This window comes from Ziziphus jujuba, chromosome 11, assembly GCF_031755915.1.
Source record: "Ziziphus jujuba cultivar Dongzao chromosome 11, ASM3175591v1".
NCBI lineage: Eukaryota > Viridiplantae > Streptophyta > Magnoliopsida > Rosales > Rhamnaceae > Ziziphus > Ziziphus jujuba.
In genome coordinates, this window is record NC_083389.1 from 26,146,679 (window position 1) to 26,157,335 (window position 10,657).

At 34.7% G+C, this 10,657-nt stretch overlaps 2 protein-coding genes across 8 annotated transcripts; one reads left to right on the top strand and one right to left on the bottom strand.

The window, feature by feature from the left end:
• Positions 1-3,104: 3,104 nt before the first annotated feature.
• On the top strand, positions 3,105-6,793 carry LOC107426905 (tubby-like F-box protein 3). 7 transcript variants are annotated; one of them, XM_016037203.4, is made up of 6 exons: positions 3,105-3,738; positions 4,852-4,939; positions 5,141-5,270; positions 5,362-5,541; positions 5,705-6,195; positions 6,425-6,793. In XM_016037203.4, exons 1-5 carry the CDS (start codon positions 3,433-3,435, stop codon positions 6,177-6,179), a joined length of 1,179 nt encoding a protein of 392 aa, XP_015892689.2. In that variant the 5' UTR covers positions 3,105-3,432; the 3' UTR covers positions 6,180-6,195; positions 6,425-6,793. The 7 variants fall into 7 exon arrangements, with proteins under 7 accessions (XP_015892689.2, XP_024933643.2, XP_024933645.2 ...); XM_025077875.3 differs by having other exon boundaries at positions 6,431-6,793; XM_025077877.3 differs by having other exon boundaries at positions 6,513-6,793.
• Positions 6,794-7,213: 420 nt separating this feature from the next.
• Positions 7,214-10,225, bottom strand: LOC107431507 (inactive beta-amylase 9). Its single transcript, XM_016042444.4, has 3 exons — positions 9,774-10,225; positions 8,315-8,788; positions 7,214-8,217 (listed from the first exon to the last, which is right to left on the bottom strand). Exons 1-3 carry the CDS (start codon positions 10,014-10,016, stop codon positions 7,333-7,335), a joined length of 1,602 nt encoding a protein of 533 aa, XP_015897930.2. The 5' UTR covers positions 10,017-10,225; the 3' UTR covers positions 7,214-7,332.
• Between the last annotated feature and the right edge of the window lie 432 nt (positions 10,226-10,657).

Below are 10,657 nucleotides of genomic sequence, written 5' to 3' on the forward strand. Positions count from 1 at the left end.
TAATAATGTTTTTAGCATTTAAAATAAAATATCCAATAAAATCCATAGTTAATTTTTGTGGAGGCATAAATAGTAATTATCATGTCCCATCAGTGGGTCTTTGTGGCATGAACTTCCTCCAATCTAAAATATCATAGCCAGCACTATGTATCTATTGTTATTATCAGCTTTAACAATCAGAACTCTTGAAAATTCTCTTTTTTCTCTTGTTTCCTTTTCCTAATAAAATCTTCAGAAGAGTTTATTAGGTTGAAAAAATAGAAAATTCTGATAATTACACAAGATTCTTTTTAACATGTGACTTATATGAAAAGGGTTACCTAAAATAATTTTTAAAAAATTGTCTTTATAGAAGAAGACCAGGTGGGTTAGGCATTTGTTCTCCAATGTGTGTATATTGTTTAGAGGAAAAATGCTACCACTATTGATATTACGGTTTGCTTTTTTATTATCTCTAAGATGCTTCTCAGTTGTCTCATAAGCTTTACCAAAAAAGGAAAAAATACTTCTCATAATCTTCAAGAAGAGAATATAATAATTTTTAATAATATTCATTAATTCGAATGAATCTGTCGGTAATATTCTTTTTTTATCAATTAAAATTCTTTTCCTTTCTGCCACTGGCAATATATATAAATATATAAATATATATATATATATACATACATATCCATGTGGTAAATGATCCAAATTAAATCATTCAAAGAATGGTGGGAATTTGAAGCATTTGAAAAAGCTTTTGGCTTTTTTCAATAATGGTTGAGATAATAAGTAGAGAAAATAAAAATGGTGGGTTATGGGGTATCAACATCTAAAAACAACTCATGTATATTTGCAGCAAATAAGAATGGTGGGTTGTGGGGTTGGGGTATCAACATCTAAAAACAACTCATGTATATTGGCCATTTTCCAACTTGGGCTGCTGTTGCTTTTGCCATCTCTGAGTCTGCCTGTCCTCCAGGGAACGTGTACAAAAATCTCTCTCTCTTTCTAATAAATATATACATACATTATACATGATAGCTCCTAACCATGAGCCCACCAAGAGGAAGAAGAAGAAAATATTCTTTTCTTTAACCCTTAAAGCTTTTCAGACCCAATAACTTTGTCACATTATTAATAGTTGCAAGGAATATATAATATCAAATGGTTCTCTGAAATCATTCCTTTTTCTTTTTCTTTCTTTAAACAAAAAATAGTCATTTCTAATCATATATATTAATTATCACTTAGATATAATCAGTTTGTGTCTTTCCTATATAGAACTTGAAACTTGTTCTTCTTTAAATTTACTAAAGAATAAGAATTATAGAGTTTAAATGTTAAACCACTATATATACTTTCTTTTATTTTTTGTCTTTACAGTTACAACTAAACAATGCAAAAGATTTGCTATATGGGTATTGCTAGAAAAAGACCTTTCCTGCTGGATGTGTATGAAATAATTAGAATGAAGATTAATTTATGAAGACCCCAAAAAAAAAAAAAAAAAAAAAGAAAGGTTGGCTGCTGAAGTGAAGAAGGTTTGTTTGTTTTGTACTAGTCACCGAGAATAATGATACTCAGCTTAATGAAATCTTATCTCAAAGCATTTTCTTGGCGGGTTTCAATTTTGACAAAGACTAAGATACATTAAACCAACCGACAAACACATCCTCTACCCCCTTCACTTTCTTTGCACTGAGATGAAGTTGGATAGATAATACATCACATCTTCATCACTCATGTTCTTGGCTTTTTCATTTTTGCATTATTTCGTTTTTTATTTAATTTTATTTTTTAATTTAATTACTTCTGTTTCTCGTGCCCTTCAATCTTTTTGCATAGTGCTATAATTCAAGCGTGACAAAGGGGCATACAAGGAATAAATAAATAAATAATTTTTTTCTTTTTCTTTTTTTTTCCCCTTAAAAAGTAAAGGAAACAGAGAGACAGAGAATAAAAGATTGTTGGGGTGTGGTGGTCCACCATTTCTCCAACTTCGGTAATCAGAAGATTCTATTTATAATTTTAATTTATTTATTTTACCACTTGGGTGACTTTTGTTTTTTTGGTAAGTATTTTTGAAAACATGTCACACAACATACCTCCCTTATAAAAATATAACATTTTTGGAATATATAAGGATGAACCTAAAAAGCGATCAATTTTACCACAACCATCTCATTAGAAGAGAGAAAAGTCTAAACCTTGATTACATTTTTGGTGGTTCATTCATTGACTACATTTAAAAACAAAAAAAATGCATATCCAACATACAGAAACGTGTTAGGTAAATGGGACCATAAATAAATTACTTAAAAAACCCCATATAAACAGTGTGTACAAAGAGTTTGAATTTGTATTTAGAAATTTAAAATTCCTTTGTTTATATGCAAATAAAAAAATAAAAATAAAAAATCAAGAGGGACAAAGAGGACCTTTTCAACTTTGGTCTTGGATTTGGCATTACATGCAGAGGCAAAGAAGAGCAGGCTTCGCAGGCCGCAAGAAGTATTGAGTACGTTCATTTTTGTTGGCCTCTGCGGCTCCGCCCATCGACTGAGACTCTGATGAAGAAGAAGATTCATTCTTTGTTTCTCCTTTGCAGGTGGGCCCACTTTTCAGTGGCCTTTCCTTCTGTTATGCATTACCATATTATATAATGTATTATCCAAATTTATTTTTGATTTATTGTAATTGAGATGTGGGTCCCAACTCAATCCCCATACCCAATCACCTACTCCTTTTTGCAATTTCTGCATAACCTCTTAGCCTTACCCAAAAACCAAGGTCTTGCTTGTTTGACAAATTTTTTTTTTTTTTTTATGTGTATCTTATTATTTTCATGAAATTTAAACAAACGAAATAAGTATACAACATAATAAAATAGGAAATTTTTGACCAAATAGCAACACATTTTAATTGCATTGGATTTGGATAACAATCTCTATAAAATGTTTTATTAAAAAAATAGATTACAAGGAAGGAACATACATTTTTTATATAATTAGCCCCCAATCAAGACCCAATTTTTATTTTCCCCCCCAATCATTAAACCTAATAAACATTGAAATAGGCTCTATAAAAGAAAAAAAATACCCTATACGTACGATAACAAATTATTATTTGTGTCATTTAGACACCCTATTTTCAATCCCAATTTCCAAAATTTTCCAAAAAACAGAGAAAACAAAAATAGAAAATTTCTCAAACTGTTTCCTTTTCTTTACTCCCCTCTCTCAAAAGCAACTCTCATTCTCACTACTCATTCTCATCCCCAACCTATCCCATCCTAACCACCAAAACCCAACAAAGAAAAAAAAAGGAAAAAAAAAAAATAAATGGAAACTTTATCATTTATAATAATTTGTTGATTGTATATATATATATATAGAGAAACGCTTAAATTTGTGGGTGAGGAAGAAACTAGAGTTTTGAAGAAGAAAGAAAATGTCTATAAGGAGTATGATTCAAGACATAAGGATGTCAAGGCCCCAAAGGGTCATTCAGGACGGTTCGCCGGCGACTCGGGCTGAGTTATGCGATGGACTCAGTCAGAGCTGTTGGGCCAACATGCCTCAGGAGCTTCTCAGGGAAGTACTGCTCAAAATCGAGTCTTCTGAGTCCGCCTGGCCGGTGAGGAAGAGCGTCGTGGCTTGTGCAGGTGTTTGCCGGAGCTGGAGAGTGATAACCAAGGAGATCGTCAAGACCCCTGAACTCTCTGCAAAGTTGACCTTTCCTATCTCCGTCAAGCAGGTTTTTTTTTTTTTTTTTTTTAAATGTTTACGTTACATTCTTTTTCAATGTTTTTTCATTGTTGTTTTGATTGATTTTTATACCCTTTTCAGTGTTTTGTGGTTTTTGTTGATTTTTCGTGTGCATTTTTCGTTAGGAGTGGTGTCCTTTGGGAAATTCTGATAAATCTGGTTAAATGTGTGTGTTTTTGGAGAAAATTTTGACACCCATATGATACAGTTTCATTTTTAAGATTTCTGAATATGTTCTTATGTGTTTTCCTATTTCCATATTTGACAAAAGTGCTTAGAAAGTATGAAAAATCGATATGATACATGCATATAAAACATGGAGCTGAAGCTGATGTCCAGAATTATGAAGAGCAGAATTGATTGCTCTTAGTATTCATTTGGGTATCATGAATTCTAGATTGTTGTTGCTCTCCAAATTTATTTGCCTTATTGTCTGAGTTTTGTATGTTTTCAGGACTTGAAGCGTGTTTACTCATCTTTCTCTGTCTATAATAACAAAAAATCTTAATTTCATTAGACATATAAACGTCAACTGTCTGCTTAATTCGATACATCTGGCACTGCAAAAGTAGTTTGTTCAGTGGAACTTGCTTGTTTGGGGGTGCTTGCATAGTGAATTTGAAAGTTTTTGCCATTTTCATCCAACCAGACTGTCAATCAGTAGATCTTTGGCGGACTTGTTAACAAACTGGTTGGGACCTCCATATAAATTTTCCACTTTTCAATCATTGGGGAGTTTTTATTGGGAAGTTGCTCAGCAATTTCCAGGCCTGTGTGAGGTTCTTGACGGGACCACTTCCAGTGTCAATAGTGCCTGTCTCTGTGATGAATAGTCTTCAAATTGTAGTAGCTTTTATCTCTTCTTAAAATGAGCTCCTTTCACCAGGCAATGTTTTGGTTAGCGGGTCTTAGGATCCATTGTCTGGTTCACCATGTAGTGAAAAATAAATAATTTTAACCTTCTTATGTGTTTTAAACTGTATTTGAGTAAATTATTTCTGATTGAATACCTTTTTGCCATTTTTTTATCAATGATATATATATATATATATATATATATTTTTTTTACCTCATGGTGAAATTTCATAATTTTGTTTTGCAGCCTGGTCCAAGGGATGTTCTCCTCCAATGCTTTATAAAACGGAATCGTTCCAACCAAACTTATTTTCTTTACCTAAGTTTGACAAATGGTGAGCATATGATATTGCAGTATTTTTATTAGCATTAAAGATATGACTATTCCAGCATTTGTCTGGCTTTCTTTGATTAGTTCATTTAGGTATTGCCCAAATTGTCCTGTAACTCTTTAAACTTGAAGTGATCTTTTCTTGTCTGCATAATTTTTTGTGCTGTAAAATTTTACCTTTTTACTTGTTTGGTCTCCATGACAGCACTAACTGATGATGGGAAATTCCTTCTTGCTGCCCGCAAATGTAGACGCCCCACATGCACTGATTATATCATCTCTCTGCATGCTGATGATATGTCAAAGGGGAGTAGCACCTATATTGGGAAACTGAGGTGTGCACCAAAAGGCATATATTTGACTGTTTCCCAATCTATCTATGCTCTTAACTCAATTATAAAAACCCCTTTCTTTTTCTTTTCGTAGATCAAATTTTCTGGGAACCAAGTTCACAATCTTTGATGGGCAGCCGCCATGTGCTGGAGCCAAGGTTATAAAAAGCCGCTCTACTAGGCTGGTGAACTTGAAACAGGTTTCACCTAGGGTCCCTGCTGGAAACTACCCTGTGGCTCATATTTCATATGAGCTAAATGTGTTGGGTTCCAGGTAAGAAAGAACCTTATGTAACAATGTACACAACTTCAATTCTATTTCCACCAAGACTGTTGAGACTTTCCTCTTGGTCCATTTTCTCCCAGTCTTCATGACTGCAATGTGAAGTGATTATCGTAGTTCAAGTAGAGCTGATAGAAACTGTTTTTGTAAATAGCAGGGGTCCTAGGAGAATGCAGTGTATCATGGATGCTATTCCTTCCTCTGCAATTGAACATGGAGGAGTAGCCCCTACACAAACAGAGCTTTCTCTTAGCAATGTAGATTCCTTTCCTTCACTCCCATTTTTCCGATCAAAGTCAAACCGCACAGAAAATTTGCTATCAGGACCTTTGGCTAGCCAAAAAGATGGAGTGGTGGTGTTAAGAAACAAGTCTCCTAGATGGCATGAGCAACTCCAGTGTTGGTGTTTGAACTTTCATGGACGAGTAACGGTTGCTTCAGTGAAAAACTTTCAATTGGTGGCTTCTCCTGAGAATGGACCAGCTGGGCCAGAACATGAGAAGATCATCCTCCAGTTTGGAAAAGTAGGGAAAGACTTATTTACCATGGATTACCGGTATCCAATTTCGGCATTTCAGGCCTTTGCAATCTGCCTCAGCAGCTTTGACACCAAGATTGCTTGTGAATGATACATGTAAGAATCAGGTTTGAATTTCATTAATCTGAAAGCTCAAACTCTCAGAATCTGATAGTTGAATAATAAAACAATAACTCAAATGCCTCAAATCATATATATATATATATATATTTTCTTTTTTTTTTTCCTTTTTCTGTTTTGATGTATTATATTGGTCCAGTTACTGCCTTTCTGGTCTATTTTAGGTTTTACTTTATGGCACTTGGAATAAAATGTTATTTTTCTCTTTTTGTCCAGGAGCAGGAAAGGATTGTAAGCTATGTATTATGTAGAATGCTATAAAATTTTCTTTTGAAGGTGATTTCCATGCTGGTTTGGTATGCAGACGATGCAAGACAACTGCTATAACTCATTTCTGGGTTTTGCTTTTGCCGGCTGGAGCCTTGATTTGTCAAATTGGGAAGAGCTCGTAAAATTAAGATTAGATGAAGAACTTTGGAACATAGCCAACCATAATGTTTCTTGTGCTGTATATTTTGTTTTTTTTCCCATGTAAATAGTAACAATACCATCCAGAAATTTGGCTTATCCTGTAATTCAATGTTGGCTCATCATGTTTCACAGTGTTAATATTACGTTTTATTTTATTTTATTTTATTTTTGGTATCTCGGAAAGGCCTTGGTTATTTTGCAAAGCTTATCATCATCAGTGTATATCCCTTCGAAATGGCCTAATATAGTAAAATATAACATTTTAATGCACTTATCAAATAAAGCTACCATCAGTCATAAAAATTGAAAAGGTCTAAAATAGAATTTAACAGGCTTTTCTAACCCTTGGGTCAAGCTCATATCCGACCATCAATGGTACAATTGTTAAAAGCTTTATACCATTTACCAAAAAATAAGAAAAAAAAGAAAAAAAAATAAAAATGAAATGAGTAAAAGGCTTAAAACCCATTCCTACTGCAAATTTGTCAGGTCAAAAAGCAGAATTTTCCCATCAAAACGTAAATTGTAATTGTCTGATAGGTTGGGAAATCACGTTACAATTTCCCAATATCAAACATGCCTTTATGCTCTAGCTTTAATTCAGAATAACCAACTTAGCTAATTAGCTATTTCTCATTATGCTTTGTCTTACAAAAGCTTTACATACAATGCTATAATACAATTTCGATATTTACATATAATCTTAACTCTCACTAAGCGGTTTGCATTTGGATGCCTGAATCAGAACTCATTTGTAGAGACTCGGCAGCTTCATCCTCTCTAGGCAGATCATCTGAATCCAGTTCTTGTTTATTAAGGTTCCGAACAAGCTGTGTGAATGAAGGAAAATGCTCAGGTGAAAAGAAGTAGGCTCCCATTCTCTGGTAAGTGAACAGGTCAATCACATTTTCACCCGACAAGTTTTTCTTGATCTGTTCAAAGCCTCCCGGGGCTCCAGAGACTGATGAGTTTTGTCCAGAAATCTCAACCCCATGTTTTCTGCAGGCTGTTCTGATTTGTTTCAGTAATGACTCGGGACTTGAAAGAGATTCATGTGGCTGGTGTTCATCTGCTAAGTCCATTCCAGGCAATATCATTTTGCATGAATTCCTTGCAAACATCTCTGCAACTGCTTCATAACCATCTCTAAGAGATGTGTTATAGAACCCAGAAGTCAGCTCAGAAGCATGAGATCGGGTTCTGTACCAAGAGTGCATCAATGGCACTTTACCATATATTGTCATATCAGCGTCATCAAAAGTTGAAGAAGCCAAGGAGAGTAGACGATTGCCATGACTAATGAGCTGGTTTGAGTACCACGAGAGGAAGAAGTCACCGTATGGAGACTCCCATGATCCACCATGATCCTTGAAGAAGTTGCCCGAGTTTGGTGACCGATCATAACTGGGAGCATCATGGGGACCTCCAAGTCCCCAGTAATGATTTCCGGTTGCATCAGCATGCTGCTTAAGAATGTTAAGCATGTTCTGGTCATAACACTGGAATTCTCCAACTCCACGGACTCTGCTACTTTTGGTCATCCGATCATGAGAAGGATAGCGAAGCTCACCGTCTGGCCCTAAGCCCATGGAAATACCCTGAAATTAACAAAACAGAAGCAACTTAAAGCATCAGTAACCATTCGAAACACAATAAGGAACACCTTATTTTAGGGACTAGAATCAGACTTCTCACCTGGATTGTCGAACCCATGGAAGGCAAGAATGTAGACTTGAAGCTCTCACAGAAGCCATGATAAACTTGAACTGGAGTTTTCCCGTTGAGAACAGGAAGGTCATCAACAGCTAGTGACAAGCACTGTTTGTAATGCTGTCCTGACTTGTCTGTGAAGAATATACCGGGTTGGGTTTCACCAATCCGGGACACCCATTCAGGGAGTGGGATATTAGGTTGTTTGGATCCATGAAAACAAAGTGACACATGGAGCTTGAGACCTGCATTTTGAACCATCTCTGCAAGGGCAAGGTACCCAGACCATTCGTATTTCTCAGACGCTTCTTTCTCAACTATTCCCCACCAAACTGGAAGTTCCACACCTTCCACACCTAATAGCTTCAAAGCCTTTAATCCAGCTGCTATTGCTCTAGCATGGTTTACTGTATTACATTCTGAAACTGTATCCAAGGGTAAACCAACATATAATCTTACCTGCAAAATTGCAATGGCAAGAAAATTAACAAATAAATATAACCTGTATTAAAAAATTGAAGTATAACAGTTTTGAAGCTTATAAGCGTTTCAAAGTGAAATTTCCTTCAACCCACTTCAAGCATTCAAGCTTCTAAACATCTTTCACCGATTTAGTTGTTTAAAGTAGTATTTTCCAGATGCATGCATGGATAGCAGACACTTGATATACCGCTTTCATATAATCTAGTCTATAAATTTGTGGAGCCTCAAAGCATAATATTGGTCCTTACTGAGTTTTACAGATTAAAACAAAGAATACTCTAAAAGCTCATCCTGGCGGCCAAACCAAGAGTCAGCACTGAAAACTTGGCACAGACAAGCACCTATTTTCGATGAAACCCACCTGAGGTCCAAACAATTTTTCACAGCTCTGACATGGTGGGATTTATACACTTTACGAGCATCACGAGCAAAATCTTAAGCATGGCAATTTCATGCACTTTTGCTAAAACTCTAAAACACTTGGCGAGATATAAAAAAAAAAAATATAAAGCCTATGATTTTAAATTTTACATAAACATCCCAGACTGAAAACAATACTGTTTGTCACTGCCTATTTGTTATTGTTTCCATTTATTCACCTTTAATTTATTAAATTTACTATTCCAAGCTACCAACAACCAGACATGGCAAACGTAGGCCATAAAAAAAAATAATAATAATAAATAAGTTAATAAATAAATAAAATTGGATGGAAAGATCCTATTTCTTAAATCTTAATATTCACTCTGTTCTTATCCACTACAAAAAGCTTCGATCTTTCTCTCTGTGGTTTCTAAGAAATATATATATATATATATATAAAATACTTAAAATCGATTTCGAAAATAAATAAATGTTTGAAAAATACAACTGTTGCTTTTCTTTTACTTCCTCTAATTTCTAAGCAGTCAAACACAAACCCCAAAAAGTTTTTTTTTTTTTTTTTAAATCGAAAACTCACCGACTTGGATCTCTTGGAAAAATCCGAGCTTTTGTCGGATCGGAGAGGTGGTGATTGTACGGCTCTCGGAGCAAATCGAAGCCGTAAATCTTTTGACTTCGTGCTCTGAGCGAAGCTGATATTACTTCTCGAAGTTAATAGCTTCACACCATTAGCTTTCGAATTGCGAAAGCCTAGTTCCCTGCACGCTAACTTTGTCCTTCCGATCTTCGTCTGCGAGCTCCTAATCACTGAAACCTCCATATCCAAAACCTCCAAAAACCACCCGACAAATAAAAAAAGAAAAAAAGAAAAAAACACAAACTTTGCAACACCAAACGCACTTACGAATCCAAAACAGATACAGGAACACAAAATTTACAATTTTGACGGTAAATTTGAAGTTTTGGACCGAAAATTTGAAGCTTTTGAAATGAAGAAGAAGAAGAAGAAGAAGAGGATGAGGAAGTAGTTACAAAAATGAGAACTTTTTCATTTTATAGAGAAAGAGCAACGACTTATTTCACGCGCTTTTTCATTTTCCTCTGGACCAATAAAAAAAAGAGACCCAAAAAGAATCCGCCACGTGTCATCGCATGGGTACCGAAAGTTGAGCCGCATATAATTATTTTGGATTTTTTTTTTCTACGGTAAACTTTAGTTAATTGTTTTTTAAATATTATTATTATTATTATTATTTTAATTCGTAATTTATCCATTTGTTGAATCATTAATACTGGGTGTGATTAGGCACCTTTTGTTTTGTATTTGTTATAAAATCAACGTGTCAGGCTCATTTCCATGTGCTATGATTTTTGAAATTTTTTGATGACATGTGTCAATGAATTAAAAAAAAGAGGTTCAAAATTGTCTCATTTATTTTTAATAACTAGAAAAACTAATCC

Coding starts and splice junctions, on each gene's coding strand:
- LOC107426905 (XM_016037203.4), top strand. CDS start 3,433: ATGTCTATAAGGAGTATGATTCAAGACATAAGGATGTCAAGGCCCCAA. Junction 4,940..5,140: donor TTACCTAAGTTTGACAAATG/GTGAGCATATGA, acceptor TCTCCATGACAG/CACTAACTGATGATGGGAAA. Junction 5,271..5,361: donor ACCTATATTGGGAAACTGAG/GTGTGCACCAAA, acceptor TTCTTTTCGTAG/ATCAAATTTTCTGGGAACCA.
- LOC107431507 (XM_016042444.4), bottom strand. CDS start 10,016: ATGGAGGTTTCAGTGATTAGGAGCTCGCAGACGAAGATCGGAAGGACA. Junction 8,789..9,773: donor TTTCCAAGAGATCCAAGTCG/GTGAGTTTTCGA, acceptor GCAATTTTGCAG/GTAAGATTATATGTTGGTTT. Junction 8,218..8,314: donor CCATGGGTTCGACAATCCAG/GTGAGAAGTCTG, acceptor TGTTAATTTCAG/GGTATTTCCATGGGCTTAGG.